This window comes from Aureobasidium pullulans (genome assembly GCF_000721785.1).
Source record: "Aureobasidium pullulans EXF-150 unplaced genomic scaffold scaffold_2, whole genome shotgun sequence".
Classification (NCBI taxonomy): Eukaryota; Fungi; Ascomycota; class Dothideomycetes; order Dothideales; family Saccotheciaceae; genus Aureobasidium; species Aureobasidium pullulans.
Window position 1 is genome coordinate 454,291 of NW_021941022.1, and position 24,488 is coordinate 478,778.

The 24,488-nt window shown below is 51.0% G+C and overlaps 13 protein-coding genes across 13 annotated transcripts; 8 read left to right on the forward strand and 5 right to left on the reverse strand.

Annotated features, from left to right (window-relative positions):
• Positions 1-658: 658 nt before the first annotated feature.
• On the forward strand, positions 659-5,113 carry M438DRAFT_264726 (phospholipid-translocating P-type ATPase; the record flags this gene model as incomplete). The annotated part of the gene is made up of 2 exons (XM_029899966.1): positions 659-1,115; positions 1,167-5,113. The coding sequence occupies 2 exons, from the start codon at positions 659-661 to the stop codon at positions 5,111-5,113; spliced, it is 4,404 nt and encodes a 1,467-aa protein (XP_029764522.1).
• A 34-nt stretch (positions 5,114-5,147) lies between these two features.
• On the reverse strand, positions 5,148-5,838 carry M438DRAFT_81763 (uncharacterized protein). The gene has a single exon (XM_029910343.1). It carries the CDS (start codon positions 5,651-5,653, stop codon positions 5,183-5,185), a length of 471 nt encoding a protein of 156 aa, XP_029764523.1. The 5' UTR covers positions 5,654-5,838; the 3' UTR covers positions 5,148-5,182.
• M438DRAFT_81702 (uncharacterized protein) lies at positions 5,839-6,599 on the forward strand. The gene has a single exon (XM_029910342.1). The coding sequence runs from the start codon at positions 6,024-6,026 to the stop codon at positions 6,507-6,509; it is 486 nt and encodes a 161-aa protein (XP_029764524.1). The 5' UTR covers positions 5,839-6,023; the 3' UTR covers positions 6,510-6,599.
• Positions 6,416-8,981, forward strand: M438DRAFT_81581 (uncharacterized protein). Its single transcript, XM_029910341.1, has 2 exons — positions 6,416-6,576; positions 6,640-8,981. Exon 2 carries the CDS (start codon positions 6,674-6,676, stop codon positions 8,633-8,635), a length of 1,962 nt encoding a protein of 653 aa, XP_029764525.1. The 5' UTR covers positions 6,416-6,576; positions 6,640-6,673; the 3' UTR covers positions 8,636-8,981.
• Positions 8,982-9,426: 445 nt separating this feature from the next.
• Positions 9,427-10,722, forward strand: M438DRAFT_265513 (uncharacterized protein; the record flags this gene model as incomplete). The annotated part of the gene is made up of 3 exons (XM_029900033.1): positions 9,427-9,537; positions 9,603-10,376; positions 10,429-10,722. The coding sequence occupies 3 exons, from the start codon at positions 9,427-9,429 to the stop codon at positions 10,720-10,722; spliced, it is 1,179 nt and encodes a 392-aa protein (XP_029764526.1).
• A 561-nt stretch (positions 10,723-11,283) lies between these two features.
• M438DRAFT_361696 (uncharacterized protein) lies at positions 11,284-12,030 on the forward strand. Its single transcript, XM_029907523.1, has 2 exons — positions 11,284-11,694; positions 11,750-12,030. Exons 1-2 carry the CDS (start codon positions 11,304-11,306, stop codon positions 11,953-11,955), a joined length of 597 nt encoding a protein of 198 aa, XP_029764527.1. The 5' UTR covers positions 11,284-11,303; the 3' UTR covers positions 11,956-12,030.
• A 366-nt stretch (positions 12,031-12,396) lies between these two features.
• On the reverse strand, positions 12,397-13,839 carry M438DRAFT_310544 (peptidase C15, pyroglutamyl peptidase I-like protein). The gene is made up of 3 exons (XM_029902425.1): positions 13,625-13,839; positions 12,881-13,450; positions 12,397-12,802 (listed from the first exon to the last, which is right to left on the reverse strand). The coding sequence occupies exons 1-3, from the start codon at positions 13,676-13,678 to the stop codon at positions 12,488-12,490; spliced, it is 939 nt and encodes a 312-aa protein (XP_029764528.1). The 5' UTR covers positions 13,679-13,839; the 3' UTR covers positions 12,397-12,487.
• Positions 13,840-13,877: 38 nt separating this feature from the next.
• M438DRAFT_341947 (putative 3-hydroxyacyl-CoA dehydrogenase) lies at positions 13,878-15,209 on the forward strand. Its single transcript, XM_029904629.1, has 5 exons — positions 13,878-14,060; positions 14,149-14,453; positions 14,512-14,744; positions 14,799-14,950; positions 15,001-15,209. The coding sequence occupies exons 1-5, from the start codon at positions 13,997-13,999 to the stop codon at positions 15,168-15,170; spliced, it is 924 nt and encodes a 307-aa protein (XP_029764529.1). The 5' UTR covers positions 13,878-13,996; the 3' UTR covers positions 15,171-15,209.
• M438DRAFT_341948 (Aminomethyltransferase folate-binding domain-containing protein) lies at positions 14,919-16,454 on the reverse strand. Its single transcript, XM_029904630.1, has 2 exons — positions 15,001-16,454; positions 14,919-14,950 (listed from the first exon to the last, which is right to left on the reverse strand). The coding sequence occupies exon 1, from the start codon at positions 16,400-16,402 to the stop codon at positions 15,218-15,220; it is 1,185 nt and encodes a 394-aa protein (XP_029764530.1). The 5' UTR covers positions 16,403-16,454; the 3' UTR covers positions 14,919-14,950; positions 15,001-15,217.
• A 117-nt stretch (positions 16,455-16,571) lies between these two features.
• On the reverse strand, positions 16,572-19,525 carry M438DRAFT_341949 (DCP2-domain-containing protein). The gene is made up of 2 exons (XM_029904631.1): positions 18,725-19,525; positions 16,572-18,669 (listed from the first exon to the last, which is right to left on the reverse strand). The coding sequence occupies exons 1-2, from the start codon at positions 19,316-19,318 to the stop codon at positions 16,693-16,695; spliced, it is 2,571 nt and encodes an 856-aa protein (XP_029764531.1). The 5' UTR covers positions 19,319-19,525; the 3' UTR covers positions 16,572-16,692.
• Positions 19,526-19,737: 212 nt separating this feature from the next.
• M438DRAFT_341950 (DnaJ-domain-containing protein) lies at positions 19,738-21,247 on the forward strand. The gene has a single exon (XM_029904632.1). The coding sequence runs from the start codon at positions 19,919-19,921 to the stop codon at positions 21,071-21,073; it is 1,155 nt and encodes a 384-aa protein (XP_029764532.1). The 5' UTR covers positions 19,738-19,918; the 3' UTR covers positions 21,074-21,247.
• On the reverse strand, positions 21,228-22,034 carry M438DRAFT_310552 (Thioesterase/thiol ester dehydrase-isomerase). Its single transcript, XM_029902426.1, has 3 exons — positions 21,886-22,034; positions 21,781-21,831; positions 21,228-21,726 (listed from the first exon to the last, which is right to left on the reverse strand). The coding sequence occupies exons 1-3, from the start codon at positions 21,957-21,959 to the stop codon at positions 21,387-21,389; spliced, it is 465 nt and encodes a 154-aa protein (XP_029764533.1). The 5' UTR covers positions 21,960-22,034; the 3' UTR covers positions 21,228-21,386.
• A 155-nt stretch (positions 22,035-22,189) lies between these two features.
• M438DRAFT_341953 (uncharacterized protein) lies at positions 22,190-23,200 on the forward strand. The gene is made up of 2 exons (XM_029904633.1): positions 22,190-22,630; positions 22,747-23,200. The coding sequence occupies exons 1-2, from the start codon at positions 22,392-22,394 to the stop codon at positions 23,192-23,194; spliced, it is 687 nt and encodes a 228-aa protein (XP_029764534.1). The 5' UTR covers positions 22,190-22,391; the 3' UTR covers positions 23,195-23,200.
• The last annotated feature ends 1,288 nt before the right edge of the window (positions 23,201-24,488 follow it).

Sequence of the window (24,488 nt, forward strand, 5' to 3'; positions counted from 1 at the left end):
CGCAATGGACTCCTGATATGCTATGAAGAGACAAACCTAACAACCTCGACCTGTCCCTAGATTGTGCACCAAGATGGTGGGCCATGACGACCACTCCGACGCCGAACTTGGTGGTGTCCGAAGGAGGCACTCTGCCCACTACGATGAAGACGATATGCACCCAGTTCCAGGCCGCCATGACACCCTCTCCAGCGAGCGTCCGCAGTCCAGTCCCTCGACATCTGGCATCGACATTCCTCTACACTCGCTTCGCAATTCAAGCGAGAACTCATCTCGAGTGAGATTCTCACTGCAAGAGCAAAGACCACAGAGCCAGTCGCGCGGAAAGAAGAGGAAGAGTGACGAAGACACAAGGCCTGATCTTACCATCGACGTCAATGCTGCCGCTGCACATTCTGTGCATGGGGAGAACACGCTCCCCTCACCATCTAGCATGGTTTCCTTGTCTAGCAATACACGTCCGAAGGCTTCACCATTGTCGCCTCAAACAAGAGCGCGAGGCTACTCGCTCCGTAGTTCGCTCTTCCAGCGCAACATGCATGATCGCTCCGCCAATTCCCCCTCTTCACCATCCATAATCGAGATGGCTCCGATAGCCCAGTCTAGTCAGCATGGGACACCTCACACACCAACTACCCCACGTTTGAGCAAGAAGAGTATGGATACTGTCGTTGAGGTTGCTCCGTTCCATGACGATGGCCTTGATCTGGAAGAACAAGATCCCAAACGTGCTGCCTTCAACCAGCCTAAAGGCGTCCAAGGCATAGGAGCCTTGCCGCATTACCACTCCTGGATACAAGAGCATACTACGCAGAACCAAGCCTGGCGCTCGTTCAAGGAAGGATACCATAAGGCCCGGAAGTTTGTCCTACGCATCCAAGATATTCCACCAACCAAGGACGGCAGACACATTGATCTGGATGCCTCTCGAAAGACTACTCTGCTCGACGAGAGGACCAACAAGGCCTATATCACAAATTATATTCGTTCGAGTCGATACACTGCTTGGAATTTTGTTCCTCGTCAGTTGTTCGCTCAGTTCTCGAAACTCGCCAATTTCTATTTCCTTTGTGTTTCCATTTTACAAATGATACCCGGTCTCAGTACCACAGGAAGTGAGTGTCTCTAGCTGACCACAGTATGTCCTTGTTCTGATCGTTATACAGCGTATACCACGATTATTCCCTTATTGTTCTTCGTTGCTTTATCTATGGGCAAGGAAGGTTACGATGATCTCCGCCGTTACCGCCTGGACAAGGTAGAGAACAACCGCGAGGCATCTGTTCTACACGCCTATCGCCCTATCACCTCCTCTGAAGCACCAGCAGAAGAGGGCATTGCTCGCGCCGAGGGCCCGATACACTGGGCAAAAACGAAGTGGCAAAACCTCCAAGTTGGCGACATTGTCAGACTCGAAAGAGACGAGCCTGTACCAGCCGACATGGTTCTGCTCAGCTCGAAAGGCACAAACGGTATCGCATACATCGAAACGATGGCCCTCGATGGAGAAACCAACCTCAAGAGCAAGCAGGCGACAGCAAATCTGGCCAAGCAATGCGACGCTCCTGAGAAGATAGCTACTTGCAAGGCCCATTTTGTGGTCGAAGATCCGAACATTGATCTTTACAACTTCGAGGGCAAAGTGACACTGGATGGTCAAACAGCACCCTTGAGCAACAACGAAATCATGTATCGCGGAAGCGTACTGAGAAACACACCCGAAGCTTACGGCATGGTCATCTACAGTGGTGAGGAGTGCAAGATTCGCATGAATTCTAACAAAAATCCTCGTATCAAGGCTCCAGCACTGCAGGCCATTGTCAACAAGGTCGTCATCGTTATTGTCATCTTTGTCATTCTTCTGGCAATATTCAACACTGTGGCATACCAAGTCTGGCGCAAGGGCACCGAGGACGACTCATGGTACCTTAACAACGCCAGAGTTGCATTCTTCCCTGTCCTTACCAGTTTTATCATTATGTTCAATACCATGATCCCGCTATCTTTGTACGTCAGCATGGAGATCGTAAAGGTCTGGCAGATGGTTCTGCTTAATGACATCGACATGTACGACGAAACGACCAACACGCCATTCGAGGCAAGGACATCCACGATCAATGAGGAATTGGGCCAGATCAGCTACATTTTCTCCGACAAGACCGGAACTCTGACGGACAACATGATGAAGTTTCGAAAGCTCAGTGTCGCTGGCACTGCCTGGTTACATGACGTTGATCTGCAGGACAAACAAGACGGCCCTGAAATGCTTGTGCACAAGAAGAGAAGTCGTAAGAGCAAGGGTAAGAAGCCAATGCGCAAGTCGACCGCCTCTGTCATCACATCTACAGTCAAGTTAGATGGCGCAGATGATCATCTTGAGTTTGGCGGACCTGGTCGCAAGTCGACATCGCAGTGGACCTCTTCCGCTAGACCTGGAAAGGCCCAACCTGAGCTCAGCACCAAAACCATGATTCGATACTTGCAACGAAAACCCTTCACCTTGTTCGCAAAAAAGGCTCGTATGCTCTTGCTGTCCATGGCACTGTGCCATACGTGCTTGCCCGAGACGCAGGAGGATGGAGAGATAGATTTCCAGGCTTCCTCACCTGATGAGTTGGCGCTTGTTCGTGCAGCGCAAGAGCTTGGCTATCTTGCAATGAACCGCGAATCTGCCATTCTGACCATCAAGACCTTTCCTAACGGCATGACACAAGAGCCCGTCCTCGAACAATACGAGATCTTGGATGTGATTGAGTTTTCCAGTAAGCGAAAGAGAATGTCTGTCACTGTCAGATTCCCAGATGGGCGCGTTTGTGTCATCTGCAAGGGAGCCGACACCATTGTCATGCAGCGTCTCAAGCTAGCCTCTCTAGCAAACCAGAAGATGGTTGAGATCGAAAAGCGAACGAGCATGCGCAAGAGTTTGGAAGCTCAAGAAGCCATCCGTCGTCAGAGCGAACAGCACGAACGCTCTAGCGTAACTCGACCCAGCTTTTCGCGACCAAGTTTCTCAATGTCGATAGGTCGGCCCAGTGTCGGTGCTCTTCCACGTACTAGCGTTGGAACGGCGAGGCTACAGCCCATCCGCGATGAGCTTAATATATGGCTCAGAGAACGTGAGAGCGAGGTCGACGTGTCTCACAGCGAAGACCCAAGTGTGCATTACTCTCCACGACCTTCGACTCAAATGCACAGTCGACAATCTTTGGCTCCCTCCGAAGCTCGCAGCTCATTGCAATACGATGATTTTGATCAGGATGAGCTGGTAGAGGAGTCACTAGTCACAGACGAGGCGACTGTACTCGAGCGCTGCTTCCAACACATCAACGACTTTGCGACCGAAGGTCTTCGAACTCTTCTCTATGGCCACCGCTTCCTCGACGAGCAAGAATACTTAGGATGGAAGAAGGTGTATCACGATGCTACAACCAGCCTCGTGAACCGCCAACAGATGATCGAGGAAGCAGGAGAGATGATCGAACGAGATCTGGATCTTGGTGGTGCCACTGCCATCGAGGATAAGCTTCAGAAAGGTGTACCGGAAGCTATCGACAAGCTCAGGCGTGCCAACATCAAGATGTGGATGCTGACAGGCGACAAGAGAGAAACTGCCATCAACATCGGTCACTCATGTCGCCTCATCAAGGATTACTCGGCTGTGACGATTCTCGACCACGAGACTGGCCAAGTTGAGCAGCGTATCGCGGCCACTATCCTTGACATCAATAACCATAAAGTGGCACACTCCGTTGTGGTCATTGACGGTCAGACGCTTGCTTTGATCGAGGACGATCCTTATCTGCGCAAGCTTTTCTACGAGCTCGCGGTCCTCGCAGAATCAGTCATCTGTTGCCGCGCTTCTCCAAGTCAAAAAGCTGGACTTGTTGCAGCTGTGCGACGAAGAGTTAAGAACAGTATCACTCTGGCGATTGGTGACGGTGCGAACGACATTGCTATGATCCAAGAAGCCCATGTCGGTATTGGTATCACAGGTAAAGAAGGCTTGCAAGCGGCTCGCACATCGGACTACTCCATTGCTCAGTTCCGCTTCTTGGTCAAGCTTCTGCTGGTTCATGGACGCTGGAACTACATTCGAATCTGCAAGTACACTGTCGGCACATTCTGGAAAGAATTCCTGTTCTACCTGACCCAAGCGCTCTACCAGCGATGGGCTGGCTACACTGGTACTTCCCTTTATGAGTCGTGGTCGCTTAGCATGTTCAACACCTTGTTCACCAGTCTTCCGGTCATCTTCCTCGGCATTTTCGAGAAGGATCTTCTACCCCAGACCTTGATCGCGGTACCTGAGTTATATACCAAAGGACAGCGCAACGGAGGTTTCAACTTCAAAATCTTCCTTGCTTGGATATTTATGGCATCAAGCGAAGCTATAATGGTTTACTTCATCATGTTCGGACTCTACGCTCAAGCGACCTTCACCAAAGATCAAGGATTATATGCCATCGGATCTCTGACATTTACAGCATGCATCATCCTTATCAGTATGAAGTTGCAAGTCATTGAGATCCACAACAAGTCGATTATGGCTGTGATTGCATGTTTCCTATCCATAGGCGGATGGTTCTTGTGGATGATCATTCTCGCCTCGATCTACGCCGACAACGTCACATACAACGTAAAAGATAGCTTCTTTGTACGCTTTGGCGACAACATGTCGTGGTGGCTCACTTTAATACTAATCGTCGTTGCCACAATGTGGTTCGAGTTCGGGGTCAAAAGCTTCAAATCAGCATATTTCGCAACAGACGTCGATCTCTTCCAACTCTACGAACGCGACTTGGACATTCGAAAGCGTTTCGAAGAAGCCTCCGCCACGGAGTTGCAAGCGGGCTGGCATCACGGCACCAAAAAGTCGAGTTTCGAACAGCAGCGCGAACACGAAGCGCAAGCGATTCGCGAACTCGAAATTCAAGATCTGCTAGACAGGCCCAGAGTTATGGAGGAAGGAGGCGCCAAAGCGGGTGTCACAATGGAAGAGCAGATGGTGTTTGTCGATGACGGGCCCAAGAGACCGTCTACCGATATCCAGGAAATGCTGTCTCGGAGATTTGGATCGGTGCAGCAAGGAGGTATCGACGCGGATAAGAAGTAGAATCTCTTGCATCAAGATGCTTGTTTAAATTTAATGTACTTTCAATTTTGCCGTCGCTAACCTAACTCGTCACGTTATACTCGTAGTAGCGGGATAAACAAAAAATATAGGCAGGTGTTCAGTTCGGTCAGAACTACGGAAATACATGGTTGCATGCATGAACGTTTTTGGCGGATTGGCGTGATCAGCAGAGTAAAGTGGTTCGCCTAGGATTCGTCGAGTTGCATGAGAAAAAGCGAACATGGAAGAGATCGCTTGCAGCGCTTCCCGTCGAGTCCTCCTCTTTTGCCTGTCGCGTGATTGGCACAAAAGGCCGTGCTCGGGAGGTTCGGCATGGTCATCGCAGATGGACTCGCTCGATGCCAAGCTCGAGCGCGTTGTACATGTGTGCTCGCAGTGCATGTCGCGATGGTGGGTAAGCAGAGCAGGCGGGCTGGCGAACAGGCAGGCAGACGTTTCCAGGTGGGGGCGGCGCTCTGGCTGGGAGACTGGGACGACATCAGGCGGTTGAAACTTGGACAACAGCCGCATCTCCGTCATGTCTTGGGTCCTGTCTATTCCTAATGCTGGGTTCTGAACAGTTGAGACAGAGGTGGTCGGGAACGACCAGGGCAGGTTTGAGCGATCAGCATCAATGAGTCTTGCCTAGCCGGACGCCGCATGTGGCAAAGCAGGGAGGGCACCGAATAAGCTCACGCATTGATCACGGCTCATAGGGGAACTGCCTGAGGAGAAGAGAGCACATTTCCCGTGCAACACGCACAAATGATGGAGGTGGATAATTGCAGGCCTTAGGAGTCTAGATAGGTATGCCTGAGAGGAGGAAGAAAGCAGGGAAATTGTAGGCGGAGATGGGCTGTCTCTGTGGTGAAATTGCTCGCTTTCGGGATTAATTAAATGGGATTGGTCCATGGCGGCTTGGCTGCCGAGCGTCACATCGTCGACTTCTTTGGCTGCGCTGGCTCGCTGGCTGCACCGTCTCATCCTCTTTCAACGGGTCCGGCTCTCGACTCCTATCGAGTTTTCCCTCCCCTTCCTCCCATCTCCATCATCCGTCATCAACAATCTCATCTCCATCGCCGCATGTTACGAACGACACGACTTTAGCTTGCATTGTATACTCGCAGCAGTTCTTAACCCCATCTCTCCGTCCTGTTCGACTCGGGCCCCTCAAACCACTCAATTCGCCCTCGGCCACCTCCGCCCTACACCGTCACGTCCATCTGTCGCCGCGCCCACCGTACCCCTCGAGACTCCGTTCTGCTTACCGATCCGCCACCCTCGACGGCTCCAGCAAGGGTCGTTTCTGTACAGCACAGCGATACGTGAGGCGTCCTCGAAGACGGCTTGTTCTTGGCGTTGGGTGTCGACGCCTGTGACTCGAATTGAAGCTTAGTGGAATTGCATGGCTGGTGTTTGGTCTTGATTGATTCGTTGCATTGCCGGTGTTTTGTGTAGCTCTGGTGAGTCTTTACAATCACTCACGATGGTTTTCCGTCATAAGCAGCCGCTGACGCCTCGAGCAGTCTTTGTTGTCATCCCCCTTCAAACTCTCTCATCATGCGCGAGGCCAACTTTAGCATCCCGAGCGCGAACAAGGCCTCGGTAGGCATCACCCCTGCCCTGTATGACCGCCGCGCTCTCGACTGTACCTCAACTCTTCCCTTGATCAACTCCCTCAACAACCTCACCTACCTCACTACGTCATCCGCACGCATCCGCGACATCCTCACAGTAGACGGTGGCGTTGAACGCCTGGTCTGCATCTTGAAAGAAGGCAGGAGCAAAGATGCCATGGAGAGCTGGAAATGGAACCTGGCCTTCCAGTGTGTCTTCAACATTGGTGTTAGAGGCTCTGAAGCGGTACGAACCCGCGTCGTAGAAGCCGACATGGTCCCCGTAGTGGCCACTCTCCTCGACAACTACATTCGCGCCATGGAGAAGCTCAAGAAGCGAGCCGACGAGGACGCCAGACGCACTTCGGCCAACTTCAACCCCTACCCCGCTCTCCAGAGCCCTACACGCTCAAGCCGATCACCTTACCAGTCTAGGTCAGAACGCACTCCCAGAAGATCGGTCCCTCCACCGATCGACATCTCTACTGATGATCAGCCCATGGCCGATCAACAACAACCACCGCTTCGTAACACCAGACTCGACTTTGGTCGTCACACCCCGATGCACGACGTCCGTCCGCAGTCCTCTCCACAGATCCGTTCAGAACAAGCTTCCCGTCAGACTCTACGACCAGTTCGTGATGCAGATCGTCTACCATCGATGCTGCCTAACCTGAATGCCGAGCTGAGCTCGCAACCCCAGTCACCTACCACTCCTAGTGCAACAGCGCCGACTAGCCCTCGCTCCGCCCTAGGCCTTGGACGCAGAAGACCATCCATCCGTCATCAGCTATCCATCTCTGGTAATTGGGAGGATGAGCAAAGCGATGATGCTGTTCAGGACACTTCGGACACCGCTGAGACATCGCCCGAGCCAATGGTCGACATTCAGAACGACATCTCCATGCAGGACATTGTTCACGATGAGACCATGCTCGAGGGAAGCGTCACTCCCGTAGCTCTGAGCGTACCCACCGTCGATGTGTCGGATTCGGATTCATTCATCACCCACACCTCGGTGCAAGATGGCAGCACCAACAACAACCAGACACCCACACAAACCCAGCCTGGCTTCGCACCTCCCCAGCAGCTTCCTTCTGTCGATATTGTTAACGCTACCCCACCAGCACTCATGGCTCCCCGTGCTGGTGTACCCTTCGTCTCGGCCCCAGCTCCTCTTGCCGCCGCCCTTCCCCGTGACGAAGACGTCATCATGTCTCTCCAACTGCTCGCCTATGTTTCGAAATACTGCAATCTTCGTTCATACTTCCAGGCTTCACACCTTGTCCCCCGCCTCAATATCGATGCCGAGCTAAAGACATTGGATGTTGACTACGACCCATCCGTGCCTTTCACCGGACCCTCTCAAGAAGAGCTCGAAGAGGCGTGGGACAATGAGTTTGTCGAACAACCTGCTTACAACATCTTCCCTTTGATCGAGAAGTTTACTGTACGATGTTCGAGCTCCCGTCAATCTCTCTTGCCGACATCGGCGCAGCAGAGCGAGACGATGCAATATTGGGCAGGTGTTGTCATGCGCAACCTTTGCCGCAAGGATGAAAGCCGTGGCGGAATTCGTCAATGTGCATACTGGAAATGTGGAAAATGGGAAGAATACACACGGCAATTTGCCAAATGCAGACGCTGCCGACGGACCAAGTACTGCAGCAAAGAGTGCCAAAAAGGTGCTTGGGGCAGTCACAGATTCTGGTGTGTAGCAGCTGAGGAGGGCAAAGAAGGAGAGAACTCCCGGCATCATCACCACCATTCGCACTCGCATTCGCATTCGCACCAGCGGTCCCACCACCACAACCAGGGCGAAGGAGCAACAACAGCAACAGCAGCGGCAGCAGCAGCTCCGGCAGCAAGAGGCGAGGCATCACGCTCACGAGCACATCATTCTTGAAGTTGATTACGAAAGGGGATTTACACAGCATATGTTTTTTTCAACTTTCCTCGGCAACGATATCCATTTTTTGGCCGATTGGAAAGAGTTAGGGTAGTTAGGGAGGCAAAGATTGAGCAGCAGCTTCGGCATGGGCAATAGAGCGCCTGGCCATTTAACGAACCATTGCGTAGGCGTTGTGGAGGACATTTGCGATAGTCTCTGGACAAGGCGTTTCTTATATGGGAAGAGGAAGCACTGATTGTTACTCGGGCAGTACGATATTTGACTATTATTTACTTGTCACAAACCCGAAATCTTGTGTCTTTGTGTGACTGTGGTTTGTTGGCGTGCTTTGTGAAGCAGGCAAGCACGGCAAGAGTTTATTTCGGCAGACAAAGAAGTGCAGGATGGCAGAGGGCAGGATGAATGGTGGTCGATTGAAAGTGGGTCCGGATAGATAGTCCGACGGCTTTAATTCAGGAAAGACAGCACGTGCGCTGGGTTGAGGATTGGTTTGACGGACGGCGTCCTGATAAGGAAGGAAGTAGTTATGCGCTGGGCGTGACACATAATTGACAGGGTCAAGTGTCGTCTGTCTTGTAGCATGGCTAGACCTAGTCACTCTCCCTAACTCGAGACTTCCCTAAGACTGCGGGTGGTGGCCCTGGACAGGAAAAGCGAAACAACATTCCGAGCAAGCGACTTCGGGCATGACTGGGCGCGTTGAAGTCGTCAGCAACGACGAGGATGCGCGAAGACCGCTGCTGTCGCGAATCTCGCCCGGCAACAGCAACGACATAGATCTGGACATGGCTGCTAACAACACACGGCCCGGCCATGAGAAGTGGCGGCGCGTGGTTGGTCTGCTGCTGCTGTTCACCACCGTTGTATTATGGACCGCTTCTAACTTTATGGCCTCCGTACGGCTACCCTGCCCCTCTATACTTGACGACTGTCGCACAACAAGACTGACAATGATGCATAGACGCTGTTCGCCGACAACACCTACTCAAAGCCCTATCTCGTCACTTACGTTAACACCGCCTGCTTTCTCATTCCGCTATTTCCCATCGTCGTGCGCCGCCTATACCTAAGCGGCTCCCTTAAGACGCCGAGATACGCCCCTCTTTCCCAGGAACACGACGATGGTACGAACACACAAGAGCACCTAGATGACGCTACTTCACAAAAGGCTGCACCTACCAAGGATGCTCATGGCATAATCCCTCTCTCCCTTGGAGACACGGCTCGTCTGAGTCTGGAGTTCTGCATGCTCTGGTTCCTGGCCAACTACTTTGTTGCTGCTTGTCTGGAACATACTACCGTCGCCTCGTCTACTATCCTCACGTCGACGAGCAGCATCTTCACCCTACTCCTAGGATGCGCCGTCGGCGTTGAGATCTTCACCCTGCGCAAGCTGTTCGGAGTCCTAGCGTCCTTGCTCGGTGTCGTTCTGATCTCCTCAGTCGACCTCTTTGGTGACAATGACGATGGCCGTGGCTTGTTCCCACACAAGTCTGCCCGTCAAGTCGCTCTGGGCGACGCCATGGCTCTGCTTTCGGCAGTGCTGTACGGTGTCTATGCCGTACTCATGAAGAAGCGTATCGGAGACGAGCGCAGAATCAGCATGCCTGTTTTCTTTGGCCTTGTGGGCCTTTTCAACCTTTTGCTACTCTGGCCCGGCTTCTTGATCTTGCATTACACTGGTATCGAGCCTTTTGAGTTACCTCCTTCCTCGAGAGTCACGACGATTATCCTCGTAAGGTGACTGGTTGCTTTCTTGTCGGACCCTTTTGCTAACCATGGAACAGGTCAACTCAATCAGTTCGTTGCTTTCAGATATCGCTTGGGCATATGCAGTGCTACTGACTTCTCCCATCGTCGTCACTGTCGGTCTCTCAACCACCATCCCGCTATCTCTGATCGGCCAACTCCTCATCAACAATCAGACCTCGCCAGCCATCTACTGGCTAGGCGCATGTGTCGTCGTATTATCTTTCGTATTCGTCAATCACGAAGAAGCACAAGATGAAGCGGCCCAAGACCAGAGGATTCTAGATCAAGCATCATCGAGTAGAGAACCACTACATCGGGAGGAAGCATGATGAGACCACACTACAAGATTGCATTGCTCCAAATTTGCATTTGCTGGGAGTTTGAGGTCGGGGCTGCCAACAGACATTTATAGACTGGACGGAGGCGTACTGCCATTATGGGGTATGGCCTTTTCTTATGAATATCACGATTTTTCTTCATTCACAGCTGATCAGTGTTATGCCGATCATGCTCCAGTATTTTATTCTTCTCTGTGTGAACAGGAAATGGTAATTATGCGTTGGGTCGTATGTGGTTGATTTCCATACATGATCGATGACTTACGCACTCCCATATACACAGCTGGATGACGGTTTGACTCCATCATTATCCTGCTATCTTTATCAGGTTTAAAGAAAAGACGCACTTGTCCGATCCGGACAATGCACTCACGCAAACTGATTGGATGTAAAAGATTTGCTTGACCCAAGAGGGTTTCACCTGCAGCGCTTGGAGAAAGGGTGTTTGCATGCTTGCCAAGGTTAGCGACATCCTAAACCGCAAGGGAAAGGGATTCAATCATTGACAAGCGCCTCTCTACAGCAATCACCACACATACTCCATCAAAAAGAAAAAAGCCCACTCTCTTACGATGGCGGCTTACAGACGCCAATTCGACACGCTCCGCTACAACTTCCTGGTTCAAGGCAACTCGGGTACTGCTTACACCATCAGTCAGCACATTATTTTGAAATGTCCCACCCTGAGAGAGGAGAAGAGCCATGTGGAAAAACACGTCAACAACGCAAACACTGCCAGTATAGACCACGAGAAAGACATCTATACCGCAACGGCATCTTACGGAAGACATCCGAACGTCCTCTGTGTCATCCTCTGCATCCCGGAAGCTATCTTCCTTCCACGCATGAAGACCACGCTTTACCAATACCTAAAGGACAACCCTCTACTCTGCGCCGACACCGAGCTGCAAAATAGATGGATCTCGCAACTCATCGGTGCGGCAGCTTGGCTGGAAAAGATAGGTTACGCACATGGAGACCTTCGACTTGATAATAATACTCATCGACGTAAACAAAGATGTCAAGATTGCCGACTTTGACGCCACGGTGGAAATAGGCAGCGAGCTACTTGCTGGCGCGCTCCCCCTGGGCAAAAGAGGACGCTCAAGGCAATTGTCCACAGGCTGGCCCGGAGACCGAGCAGTTTTCGTTGGGATCGTGTATTTTCAACATTCGCTATGGTCATCCTCCGTATGCCGAGCTCGAATCGCCCGTCTGGTATGAGTATATGAGCCATCGACGATATCCCTCCACGCCGAAAGGTGATGATGTCGGAGATATCATTCAGACTTGTTGGAGGGGTGATTATGCTAGTATTGAACAATTGGAGGATCATATTTCGCTTTTGTTGGGGATCGCGCCTCGAAAGAGCATGTCTCCTTGGATGGTGGTGTCTCATTCTGTGAGATTTTGGTGTTTGCGTGTAGAGTCTCATGCGTGGCTAGCCGGTCAAAGGTCACAAGCGTACCCGAAACTTGGAAATCGTCTTCGACTGTGGCGCTGGTGGTTGATGAACTCTTTTTGTACGGTGTTTCAGTAGTTTGCGGTAGTCATGCGATCTCATTGATTAGCACATGGGGAGGTTAGACAGTGGCTAAAGTGAGATCGACCAGCATATTCATAGCATCAAGTGGGCAAGAAAAGGGAAACCGAAAACCAGATCATGCACGAGAAAAGGAACAAGAGTAGATTTGATGGTAACTCTGACATTGTCTGTCACGAAGAAACCCAAGAAGTTCAGATCACACTCACAAACTCAAGCACTATATTTCGTGGCTTGGATGGCTCGCTCGCCGCCGAATCCAGAAGCCATCATTTCCATAGCCCGTTGTCTCTGTTGGGCGGATACAGTGCTATTGCCAGGCTCTTCCTGAACGATGGGTTGTTGCTCCTGCTGTCTCCCTACGACGACAGGTTGTTGAGGCGCTTTATGCTTACGCTCTTCCAAGATTTGAGAAGCCGCAGCACCAATGATGGCACAGATGGAGTTCGCGCCAGCTTTTAGACTGAATTGATCAAGATCGCCAGGAACGTGACAGAAGAGCACTTCTGCAGATGTTCCTTTCGTAAACTATTTTGTTTCCCTCTCGTCAGCGAAAAAACACCATATCATCAGGAAAGAAAGAGGAGAATCACAAAACCAACTCACCTTGTTAGCCAAACTCTCATAATAAATGAACCCGCAACAATACGTCCCTCCATCCTCATGCCCCCTAACATCCCTCCCAAAACTTTCCTTCAACGTTTTTCCCGCATCTTCAACCAACAAATCAACATCAAACCCCGTGCACAAACCCATAGGTACATCTTCCCCCCAAGGACATTCCCCAGCATCGTCTACAGTCTCGCCAGCGAAATCTTTGATGCGATAATACCTACCCAATCCTAGAATACGCCCAGCAGCACCCCAACAAGAGGTAAAAGTTTGTTTGTAAGCTCTGCGCTCACAGGAGATGAAATTCCATCCGTCCGCCATACCCATGTGCAGAATCAAATCTACATTGTTTCCGTGTGTGTCGTGGAGACCGGATACGTAATCACGGATATGTGCGTACTCCACTTTGACCGCTTGTCCGTCTGCGGAAGTCGGGTTTATGATATCGATACGTGCGCCGGTGGGGTTGAAGCGGGAGTTTGCGGATAGGGTGTGTGGGAGTAATTTTGTGATTTCGTGGGAGGTGTTTTGGGCGTAGTTTTTGCCGTTTCCGCGAGGGAAGGGCTGGAGAGAGACGGATGTAGGTATTAGTATGGGAATGCTTTTGGAGGAAATGGGTTGGACAGTGTTTTAGAATGACATAGGATGCTTTTCGATGAGATTATTGTCTCATAAGAGTGTGTGTCGTGGGTAGAGAGATGAAGGGCTTTTGATTGACGACAAGGAAAATCGACTTACCCCGAAGCCTGTGACCAGTACTCTGACACTTTCTTTCTGATTGCTATTGCTCATGCTGACGAATATCAAAGACTCGCGTTACACAACGTGTTCAGAATCTCCGAAAATATGGAAGGAGGTGAGGTCGCTATCTGGTGCGGTCCGTTTCCGCCCTCCCGAACGTCACTGCCCTTCCAACTCGAATGTGGGGAAGAGACGATGTGGGGTCTTTTGGTATTGCCGGTTGTCGATTTGAGAAAGGTCAAAGGGAGAGGGGTTCTTTCTTTCCTCGAAGTATACCAGAGCTGTTTTCTAAGAAGTCTACTATCTTTGTCGTCGTCGATAACTGAATCATTTGTTGCTGTTGTACCTGCCTGATTTGGAAACGCAATCATGTCACGCTTCGATCCTCCGGTCTTGGAGAACCATCTGCAGGGCAAAGTGGTCGTGTTGACGGGTATGTGCATATCTCTTTGCATATTGCCACCTATCCTGTGCTTCTTGATTCTCACAATGGAGCAATACTAATTCTCATACCTCAACAGGAGGAGCTCTAGGCATCGGCTCTGAACTAGTCCGCCTCCTCCACTCCTCTGGTGCTTCCATCTTCTTCGGCGATGTCCTTATAACACAAGGAGAAGCTCTGGCGAAAGAGCTGTCAGCTACGTCGAAAACAGGCCAACATGTTAGATTTCTGTATTGCAATGTGCAATCCCATCTTGCCAATTTGGGATTGTTCGATCTGGCGATGAAGACTTGTGGCAGAGTTGACCATGCTGCTTCTGTAGCTGGCATCAACAGGGAAGAAGATATCGCGAGTAAAGAGTTGGATATGGAGAGTGTGAGGAAGGTTGGTGATCATATCTAACTGATAGGATGGAAAAAGAGGCCGCTAATGACAGAGACAGGAACCGGATATTGATGACTCAATCGACGTCAATCTACGAGGACCTATCCTGTTCTCGAGAATCGCTGGTGTCTACCTTCGCCAACCGCCACTCAATGACAAGTCGTCCACAGCGGCTGCGGATAAGTCGTTGACATTGGTGTCTTCCGTCGCTGGCTTCACCGAAGCACCAGGCCTGGCTATCTACTCCTCTGCCAAACATGGTGTATATGGCTTGATGAGAGCTTTGAGGAAGTGGGTTCCAGATTCTCTCCTAACCATGTGAGTGGCTGCTGACAAGATTCGCAGAGTGTTGATCAAATCTTCTCCTTATGCCATCAGGACGAATGCGGTATGTCCTTGGATGACAGAGACCCGAATGGTCAAAGGCATCGACGCAGACTGGCGCGAAGCTGGATTGCCACGGAATAAAGCGATAGACGTTGCTAGAGTTATTGCTGGTGAGATCTCATAACTTGTAGAAAGATGACAAGCGCTTATCAGAATCCAGGGGTCATGGTTGCAAACTCACTTAACGGAGAAGCTCTCTATGTCGAAGGTGGTCGAGCATGGGGTATTGAAGAAGGCATAGACCGAACACAACCGCAATGGATGGGAGAAAAGCAAAGCCGTGATTTCCTGAAAGGACAAGAGGTGTTAGGAACAGGGGAGAGTTGGTGACATGTTTGACAAAATCTTCTACATGTACATAGTCAAGCATATCCATTCTACTCGACCCTCCTCTGCAACTTCGGAGCTCTAATCTTGCTCTTCATCCAATCAGGAACGAAAGCCTTGACACCCAATGTCTGCGCATCTTCCTCAGCACCAGTCTTGACAACAAATCTATCCTCAGGACTAAACGTGCTAGGTTCACCCGTAACCTGCAAATCCGTCATCAACTCCAACCTACACATCGCCAACCCAATATTGCCAACCCCATTAATCCATCTGCCAGGTTTGCCTCTCTTTCCGTCAATCTTGATATCCGTATTGCGCTCAGGCGTAGCAAAAGATGTCGAAGCCTCATATTGCATCTTCTCCGGAGGCGCAGCTACAGCATCAAATAGCGTAACCGGTAAGATACGTCTTCTGACAACTCCAGTATGATGCGTCCGAATCGTCAATTCCTGACCAACATAACACCCCTTTTTGAAATCAATACCTCCCATAATGTCGAAATTGCTGTTCATGGGCAGAACATCATCCCTAGGAATCTCCTGTTGGCCTTCAGGAACACCGCGTAGATATCTGCGAATCGTATACGCATCCAGCCCTGCATCTTGAATGCCCTCCATTGCCGGCAAAGTATCCAATTTCGTAGTCGAAGGCAATAGGATACGTTGACCCATCCCCATAGCTCTTGAATCCACCAATGTCAAGTTTCCTCGGTCATCCACATTGGATCCTTCCCCAGCGACACCGGAAAATGGCGTCCATTTTTCCGCTTCCTTCCATGTGGCCCAAATGTCCAATTCCCCTTGTTCCACCAACCTCATTTGCAATTTCGCTCTCAGTTTATGTCGCTTCAAGTGTTTGAGTAAAGTGGGGACTTGATCGCCATCCACTTCTACCAAGAATCCTGCATCCTCGGTTTTGTTCGTTTGCTCGTGGAAGGAAGATCCTAGCGTCGGATAGATAAAGACATCATGGAGCACCTTTCCTTGGGCGGTGAGGAAGGCGGCGAAGAAGCCGGCGCGAGAGTCGGGCTTGACGTTGTTGGTTATGATGCCTTGGAGGAACTTGGGAGCGTCGGGCCCATGGAGCGAGATGAGGCGGCGGGTGGAGAGCTTTGCTGCGCCCGAGGTGGGAGGTGCGGGTGGGAGTGGTGTTTGCGAGGTGGCGTATGTGCGTTTCGTCTTCGGTAGACGGCGAAGACAGATGAATGGCTGTCTTGAGATTGCGACGGGCATTTTGGTTGTTGTTGCTGTTGTCGTCTTTGGAAACATGGGAAGCTTTTGGATGAGTAAAGTCGAATCTCGCTGACATCATCCAACTTTTTTGGCCGAGGCTTCGAGAGCCTGGAATCTTTCACCAGTCGATGAGCAAGGAAATACCAATTTCACGATTTTTATAGACACAGTAGATTGTACATTGCAGAATGGCCATTAAATGAATGTCTTCTTGTCTTGCGATATATGTGATCCTATGACTTCGACCAACTATACCCTCCCTTCCGTCTCTTCCATAAATCTTCTCACGATTAGACAGGGCCTCTCTTGGGAGCCTTGTTCTTCTCGTTCTTCACCACGCCATTGAGGTAGTCGAGCAAAAAGCCTTTGGCTTCGACTGGCGTAGATGGCGACTTAAGTCCATCGTTATCTCCTCCGTTGCTTACTGCTGAAGAGGCACTTGCCAACCGCGATCTGAAGATTGAGGGATCCGTTGGCAAGGGTGCACCCGAGTTGTTCGACATGGCGGATCCAGATCTACTGTCAGCAGGTGCGAGTCCAGGGTTCTGTTTTGCGAACAAAGCGAGAAGCGCATTGCGTTGCTCTCCCGCATTCTGTAGCGGCTGCTCCACGCTTGAACCAGCTCCAGAAACTTCAACCTTCGGTCTCTGTAGGATTTGCGGCTGGAATTGCTTTGGTGCTTCTTGCGCCTTTCTCGGCGCAGATTTTCTCGGTGATGCTTGCTTCGGAGTAGCTTGCTTGGGAGGTGGTTGCCTGACCTGAGGCATTTCAGGTGACCCGTTCTGATCGGCCCGAGGCGAAGGACGTTGCAGAATGGTGAAGCTGGCTGGCGATTCGCCCTTGTTGCCTCGTCTCAATTTGTGTGGCGTTTGAATTGACTCTGGTGCTGGTGGCGCTGGAGACCCTCTAGTGGCTGCAGAACCGGGCCTTGGGAGAATGGACATGGGAGCACGTGGAGCATCAGGAGCAAAGTTCTTACCCGAAGCCTCTGGCGTAGACCTGGTTTGTTTTGCTTGGACTTCCTGCACGGCTTGTTTCGCAGGGAACATATTCGCGCCTTGGTTGATTGGCGCAGGTGGTGGAGTGGGCTTGGCCTTTGGTAAAGTCCTTGTCATCATTGCCAGGTTCATATTTCTCTGTTGAGGAGTTGCTGTCGTGGTAATGGATGCGGGTGGCGCAGGAGACTGGGCACCCTGAGTTGGTAGGGTTGCCTGAGGGGCTTGAGAAACCGGAACCGCCCTCGGAGGATCAGGGGACTTGAAAAGACCCAATAGCGAATTCTGGTGTGCAGATCGTCGTCGTACGTGTTGAGAATCTCCCATTGGGGATTGTTGTTGGGGCTGCATGTGACCTTGGTTAGGGCTGGGGAAGGCCATGGAGTCATTGCCGTAGGGCATAGCATGATGCGAAACGGGAGATTGCGAAGGGATCTTGAAAGCACTCAGCAGGTTCATAGCATGATTGTTGAGTCGTGGAGCGGGCAACTGAGAGGCTGAAGGAGCGACTGGACCATGAGCAATGGGAACAGGGTGACCTCCAGGGAACAATTGCTGTTGCATAGAGGGATGTGGGCCTTGAGGGTGGATATGTTGGACGGCTTGAGGAGGCTGTTGCGACATGTGCGACATTTGAGGCATGACACGTTGCAGATTTTGGTGAGCGTTCTGACCAAAGAAGCCTGGTGGATGAAGAGATGGATTGCGTTGATGAGCAGGCGAGGGGAATGGGAAACCTGGAGGAGGTTGCTGTCTGACCGCAGGCGAAGGCTGATGGTGCTGATAGTGTGGAGTACCAGGCTCCGGAGGCGTGCTCGTCACTTGATCCAGAGGAGTCACAGGTGGTAGGTCGTCTGTCGGAGGAGCCAATCCACCTGCAGAGGCATTCCCGCGAAGCATGGCCAGCAATGCGTTTGCCTGATTTTCTTCTCCGCCACCTGTCTGAGGTGATTCCGGCACGTTGACACTCAACAAACGTTTCAGCTCGAAAGCAGCATTGGCAGATGGAACCTCGGGCACGGGCGTGTCGGACGGAATATCCAAACTCTCTTCGACTACGGCTTCGACCTGAGCTTGACGAGCGACATCGCGCTTCTTTTGCTGATTGATCCATTTCTTAAGAGGTGGCAAGAACGGAGCAACCATGTAGAGTTTGTTGGCACTAACAGTGCCCTGGTCAGCATTACCATCTTGCTGGTGTGAGATGACCCTGTTGTTTTGCTTCTTGTGAGTGTACGATGGTAGATCTGTCAAGCGGTACCAAGCAATTTTCTATCTTCGGTCAGCACGTTTCCAATGGTATAAATTGCAAGGTAGAAAGACGGACGCTGATCTCCTTGCGAGTCTTGGGCTCAAAGAAAGTGTCGAGAGGGACACCGCGGAAGACAAACATTCGCAAATGTTGTTCTCGCATCGTCACGTCAATGTACTTCTGGTCGTCATTGGCCAGACCAGCAGTAGCAATGTCGTAGCCTGTCTCTTCCCAGACTTCACGGATGGCACAATCAAGATCCGGTTCATCCTTGTTGATCTTTCCACGAGGGAAACTCCATGTAGCGCTCTTTTTCCAGCCCTTGACGAGGACTACCTGGTCCATGTCATGGTTGAGTAGGATGGCGCCCCTGACTGGGACGCGGGTCTTGTAGGCGAGGAACTCTTGGTAGGCGGCGGTATGTTGCGAGTCGGAAAAGGTCGAGAGGAGGGGGCAATGTTGGAAGATGCGCAGACAAAAGTCGCGCAGGTTGAGCGAGGGTAAGGAGGGGTCTGTGGGACGAATGAAATCCTCATAAAACCACTGGGCTTCCTCGACCTGGAAGCAGATTCGCGCGACGCTTTCGAGCTCTTCTTGTGGGAGGTTGATGATGAAACGAACACATAAGTCATCCAGCCAGTCTACTAGCTGCATTTTTGTCTCTGCCATTTTGACCTGTGTCGCGCAGCATATCCGGACTCCAGGTATTGGCCAAGTGAGAGGGCGGCTTCCCGAGCGATGCGGAAACTAGACAAGCCTCGATCTGGTCTAAAGAGGCTCGCAGACTGTGAAGGTGAACAAGTGAGGGTCCGAAAGTAATGATGCGTGTCTTAGGGAAGCGAGTGGAAGGCTTCAGCGTCGTCGACCTGCCTGTCGTGCTTGCTGGCTGTTGCACCTTCCTCCAGAGTCCACACGTCTGCGTCACTGCCCAAGTGGGCCACTACCGTCTTCGAATTGGCCTGTGCTCGACTTGTGCCTTGCACAAATCCTCACTTGTACACAGATCTCCCTACACAAATCTCCATGCACAAATCTTCCATCAATCACTCCACAACTCTACCTAACTTGTCGCCTTTAACTTTATCGCATTCAAAAGTGCCGACTCTTCGCTGTCTCTCACCAACCCGTCTCAAACCTTCACGCTGCTGTCAAAAGGCACAAACTAACTCGAAATCGCCCCTGTTCCACTGAGAGCTAGCAAGTCGCCAACTTCACGCGCCTTCAATCACACTAGCCCCGTCGCATTTTGTCCTCTCTCATACAACAATCATGCCTGGTGACGACGATTTGATCGAGGCTGCCAAGTCAACCGCAGTCGATTACTACGACCTACTCGGCATTACATTTGAGAACTCTAGCGAATCAGATATCCGCCGCGCATACCGTCGCACCGCTCTCAAATACCATCCAGACAAAAATGCCGACAAACCGGACATCGTCGAGAAATTCCACTTGCTACAAATCGCAAACGACGTTTTGTCAAGTCCCGAATACAAGGCCATATACGACAATGCGCGCCGCGTCAAGCAAGAGAAGGAGGAGCGTCACCAGGCCTTTGAAGGCAGGCGTCGACAGATGAAAGAGGACCTCGAAAACCGCGAGAACGCCAGTCTGAAGAGAAAGCACCAGGAAGAAGAGGAGGGAGACAAGTTACAACGCGAGATCCAGCGCCTGGCCGCAGACGGCAAGAGAAGAAGGCTGGAAAGACAAGAGCAGCTGAATCGCGAGCGCCTCGAGGAGGAAGAACGACTAGATCGTGAAAAGAACGGCTACATCTCGCCTCAACAATCTGCGCCAAAGACTAGTACTACCGGTGTATCAGACATTGATCGATCTGTCAAAGTCGTATGGTCTAAGGACGGTCCCGGAGCTGAAATCGACAAAGACCGCTTAAAGGTCATGTTCACCACATTTGGCAAGCTTCAGGACGTGGCTGTGCTTAAAGAAAAGAAGAAGCGCATAGGCGAGAGCAAGTCCAAGAGCCTTGTCGCAAGTGCTCTGATAGTTTACGAATCGGTGGTCGGAGCCCATGCCGCCATTTCCGACTACAAGAAGCGGTCAGACTCAGATCCCGATTTTAAAGCCTTCGACTCAGTATATTGGGCATCGAACAAGGAACCAGACTTCTTGCAGCGTCCTTCAACAACAGTCCCGTCTACACCAGGCTCTGACAAACCTTCGACACAACGACCTTTGCGCGATATTCCTGGTCTGGACTCGCCTATAACGCCACTCAAGCAATCAGGGGGTGGCCTTCGTAAGGTACCTTCCTTCGCATCTTTTAGTAGCGCCAAAAATTCACCCGTCGCAACTTCTGCATCGAGCCCCAGTCTCGAGGAACTCACTATGATCCGCTTGAAGAACGCGGAGAAACGACGACTGGAGGAACAGATCAGGAAGGAGGAAGCTGGCGAAGAAGACTAAGATGCGCTCTTTCAGTGGAAGTACGTACTCAGGAGGTCAAAACTTTGCAATGTGATGGTGCTAATTAGCTTGCGCGAAGATGCTGGAGATGCAAAAAACAATGATACCCCTTTTGCTACAGGTGATGTTTCTCCAATCTTTATATGATTTGCTTACATTACGTGCTGTAAAGAGGCAGAGTGTTTTTCAGTTGCGGTAGAGGTCCAGTGAACGGCTCGAAACTCGCTGCTCTCACTGGGCCTTGCTTCGAAAGGAATTGGTTCGTGCCTTTTGATTGCTGACATCTGTCGCCTTACAGCCAAGGAGACCTCGATTATAGCTTCGCCTTGGTATCTACTAATGATCCCAACTGCTCCTTCATGGTCGCAGTCATGCCTTCCGCTCTCGGCCGCCTGCTTTTCCTATCCACGAACACATGCACAAACTCGCCGACAGCCTTCACTTCCTCGACGCTTCGTTCGAACACACCAATCTCGTAGGTGACGCTGCTCTTTCCTAGCTTCTTGACTCGTAGACCGAGATCAACCAGAGCGGGAAAGCCAACCGGGGCCAGATAATCGCATTGCGAGTGTACCACAAGCCCGATCAAAGGCGATGTGGGTGGGTCGAGCTTGCAATGCGTCATGAGGTATGTATTGACGATGCTGTCGAAGCTGTAGAATGAATTGTAAGTATGTGCCGATGACCTCGAGGTCAAGAAAACGTACAGAAAGTAATAAACACTATTATTCATGTGGTCGTACATGTCATTATCACTCCTGTATGAACGCGCGGTCAGATATGCATATATGTTGCTGACAATGCACACTTACCATCTTGTCCTGTACTCGAGATGAAAGCCATAGTCTTGAAGTCGACGCTTCTTCAATTCTGCTATTTGCGCCATGCTTAGATCTAGGCGTTCCTTACTGCTGGCTTTGACAGAGATATGGCAATCCTTCCAAGGCTTGTTGACGAGGTGATGTCCAGGGTAGTTGCATGCTTCTACCAAACAACATCGGTTACCGATCACCAATTCTGAGCCGAGGCACGCGGCTAAACCACGGAAGCTTCTCTATCAACGGCATGCAGCACCGGACTTCTCGTCTCATCCTTGTTTGTTGCATGCATGTATGACGGACAAGGCTGCATCACAAGGATCATGGCCGATAGTGCTTCGATGCTCGTAAAACTCCCACCAGGCAACACGCCTTATTCCATGGCTTGCTTGAAAAGTACAAACACCTTCTTCGCGCTCATCATCTTGAGATCTGTCTCTCTTTTTGTTTTCCGTATACCATGTACAGTCGCTCGCTATAATCTTTCAACTAATATAATAATGGCTCTTCCATGGCTCTCGTTCACGCTTACCTTCTTACTGATCGCGCTGATCCCCGACCAAACTCTCGCATTACCACAACCCGAATCACAGCATCTCGAGCCCCCACAACTGGAACCCCGAGGCGGCGGCTGGACAAATGCATACTGGGTTTCGCAACAAGATCTCACAGCAGCGACGCAAGCACAATGTCCTGCCTGGGCACCGATAAATTGCAACGCGATTCAAGAACCAGATTAGTATGTTTGCGCCCCTCTTGTCCCCCTCCCCCCTCCCACCCTTCTTCCTTCCTACTTTTCCGCTCTCCCATCTCTGTTCTCAGTATCATAATATTCATACTAAATCTTCGAACTAGCTGCTGCACTCCCTCCACCTACTGCGCCCGCGCTTCCGACAACACAATCGGCTGCTGCCCCTGGGGTCAAACCTGTAACCCTTCCATCGCTGGCGGTGGGGCTGGCGGGTACACACAACAAACTTCTTGGGTCCAACCTACCACTACATGGCAACAGCAGCCTTCTACTGTATATGTTACGCAAGGACATGCGACAACCACTGTGGTTTATGCGGCCGGGCAAGGACAACAGACTACAGTATATGCGGGACAAGGACAGGGCCAGCAGTATTGTTCTACGCTCTATGCGCATGGGGGTAATTTGCCGACGACGGAGGTGGGGACGTGTGGAACGATCTTGATTGCTAATCGAGCTGGGAGGAGTAGAGAGATGGGGAGGATGGTCTTGGTGAGTGCGGTTTTGATGACTGTTGGAGGTATCATCTTAGGAGTTAGGGGTTGGGTGTGATGAGACGATGTATGATGATATGAAGTTATGATTATGTCTCCTTCTCAAAGCTCCTCATGAGGAGTAGCCACAATGTTCTGCTCATGAATCGCGAACCACTCTGGATGCTCCCAGATCAATCTCCCTCGCTTCGCTGCCCCTATAGCCATAGCTTCTGACGGTGGAATTGAATCCATTATGCGACCCGTAAACTCGGGAGAAACGTGGTCTACAGCGTCTCGTAACATCTCGAGGTACTGAGGCAGAGGGTCGCCAGAAACAACAATGGCAGCAATCTTCGAGCGTAGCAGTACAAATTCGTGATGACTTGAAGCTTGCGGTTCAGTCACCGCGGTATACCCGTCGAGAAAATCCTCAAAAGCTGTTTCCAGGAATTTCGCTGGTTGTTCGATTTCATCCTATACATTTGACATTAACCTTGAAGAAAGTGGATCGGTGAAAGAGACGTACCTTTGGAAAGGCAACATCGTCTATAAATATGGCATCGGAAGTTGCATGTCGTATACAGCCATATTCAGAAAAATCCAATAGACTGATACGCAACGAAGCGGCGTTGAAGTCAACCCAGAGAGCGGCCCCGAATATATCCTCAGGATCGCAGTCCTCAGACAAGCCAACAATCTCGCATTTTCCGAGTTGATAGGCGTAGTGCAATGCACTGTATGGGGTTTGATATTGTATGACATATGGGTCAAAGGACATCAGTAGATTGAGCTGCGACATAGCTCTGAGAGCAGTCTTCCGGTGAGATTGAGGGCAGGTTAAGATGGAAATCTGAGCCGGCTGATCGAGAATGTGGTTCACTGCTGCCTGAACGGCGCTGAGTGCTTGATTGAGCGCGGGCTCATAAGCCTCTTCTCTACAGATCTATCAAAACAACTGCTCTTGAACATGACTTCGAACTTAGACTTACTCGTCAAGTACAGGCGATCTAGCCGTTTCCTCGAACCATGCCGAGTATGCAGAGCTTCCTTCGAACTGGACCAACACAGCTGTACAGCTATTTGCAAAATTCTGCGCGATGGTTAGATGCCTGGGGGCTAGACTGAGGCTCAGTATTGGCGTGGCAATAGCCTTCGCAACGAGGTCAAGAAACAGTAGGTAAGCGGTCGTGGACAACATATTGCTGATGCAAACGGAAAGACGTGGAGGACTCTCAGGACTACATGTATTCGGCTAGCAACCCAGTCGTGAAACGACCCAGGCGCGTAGATGCTGGCTTTGCTGAGTCGAGCTGTCCTGATTTTTCCCGAACCTGATCATTTGCTCCTCATAGCAATATGTTCGTGTTCGC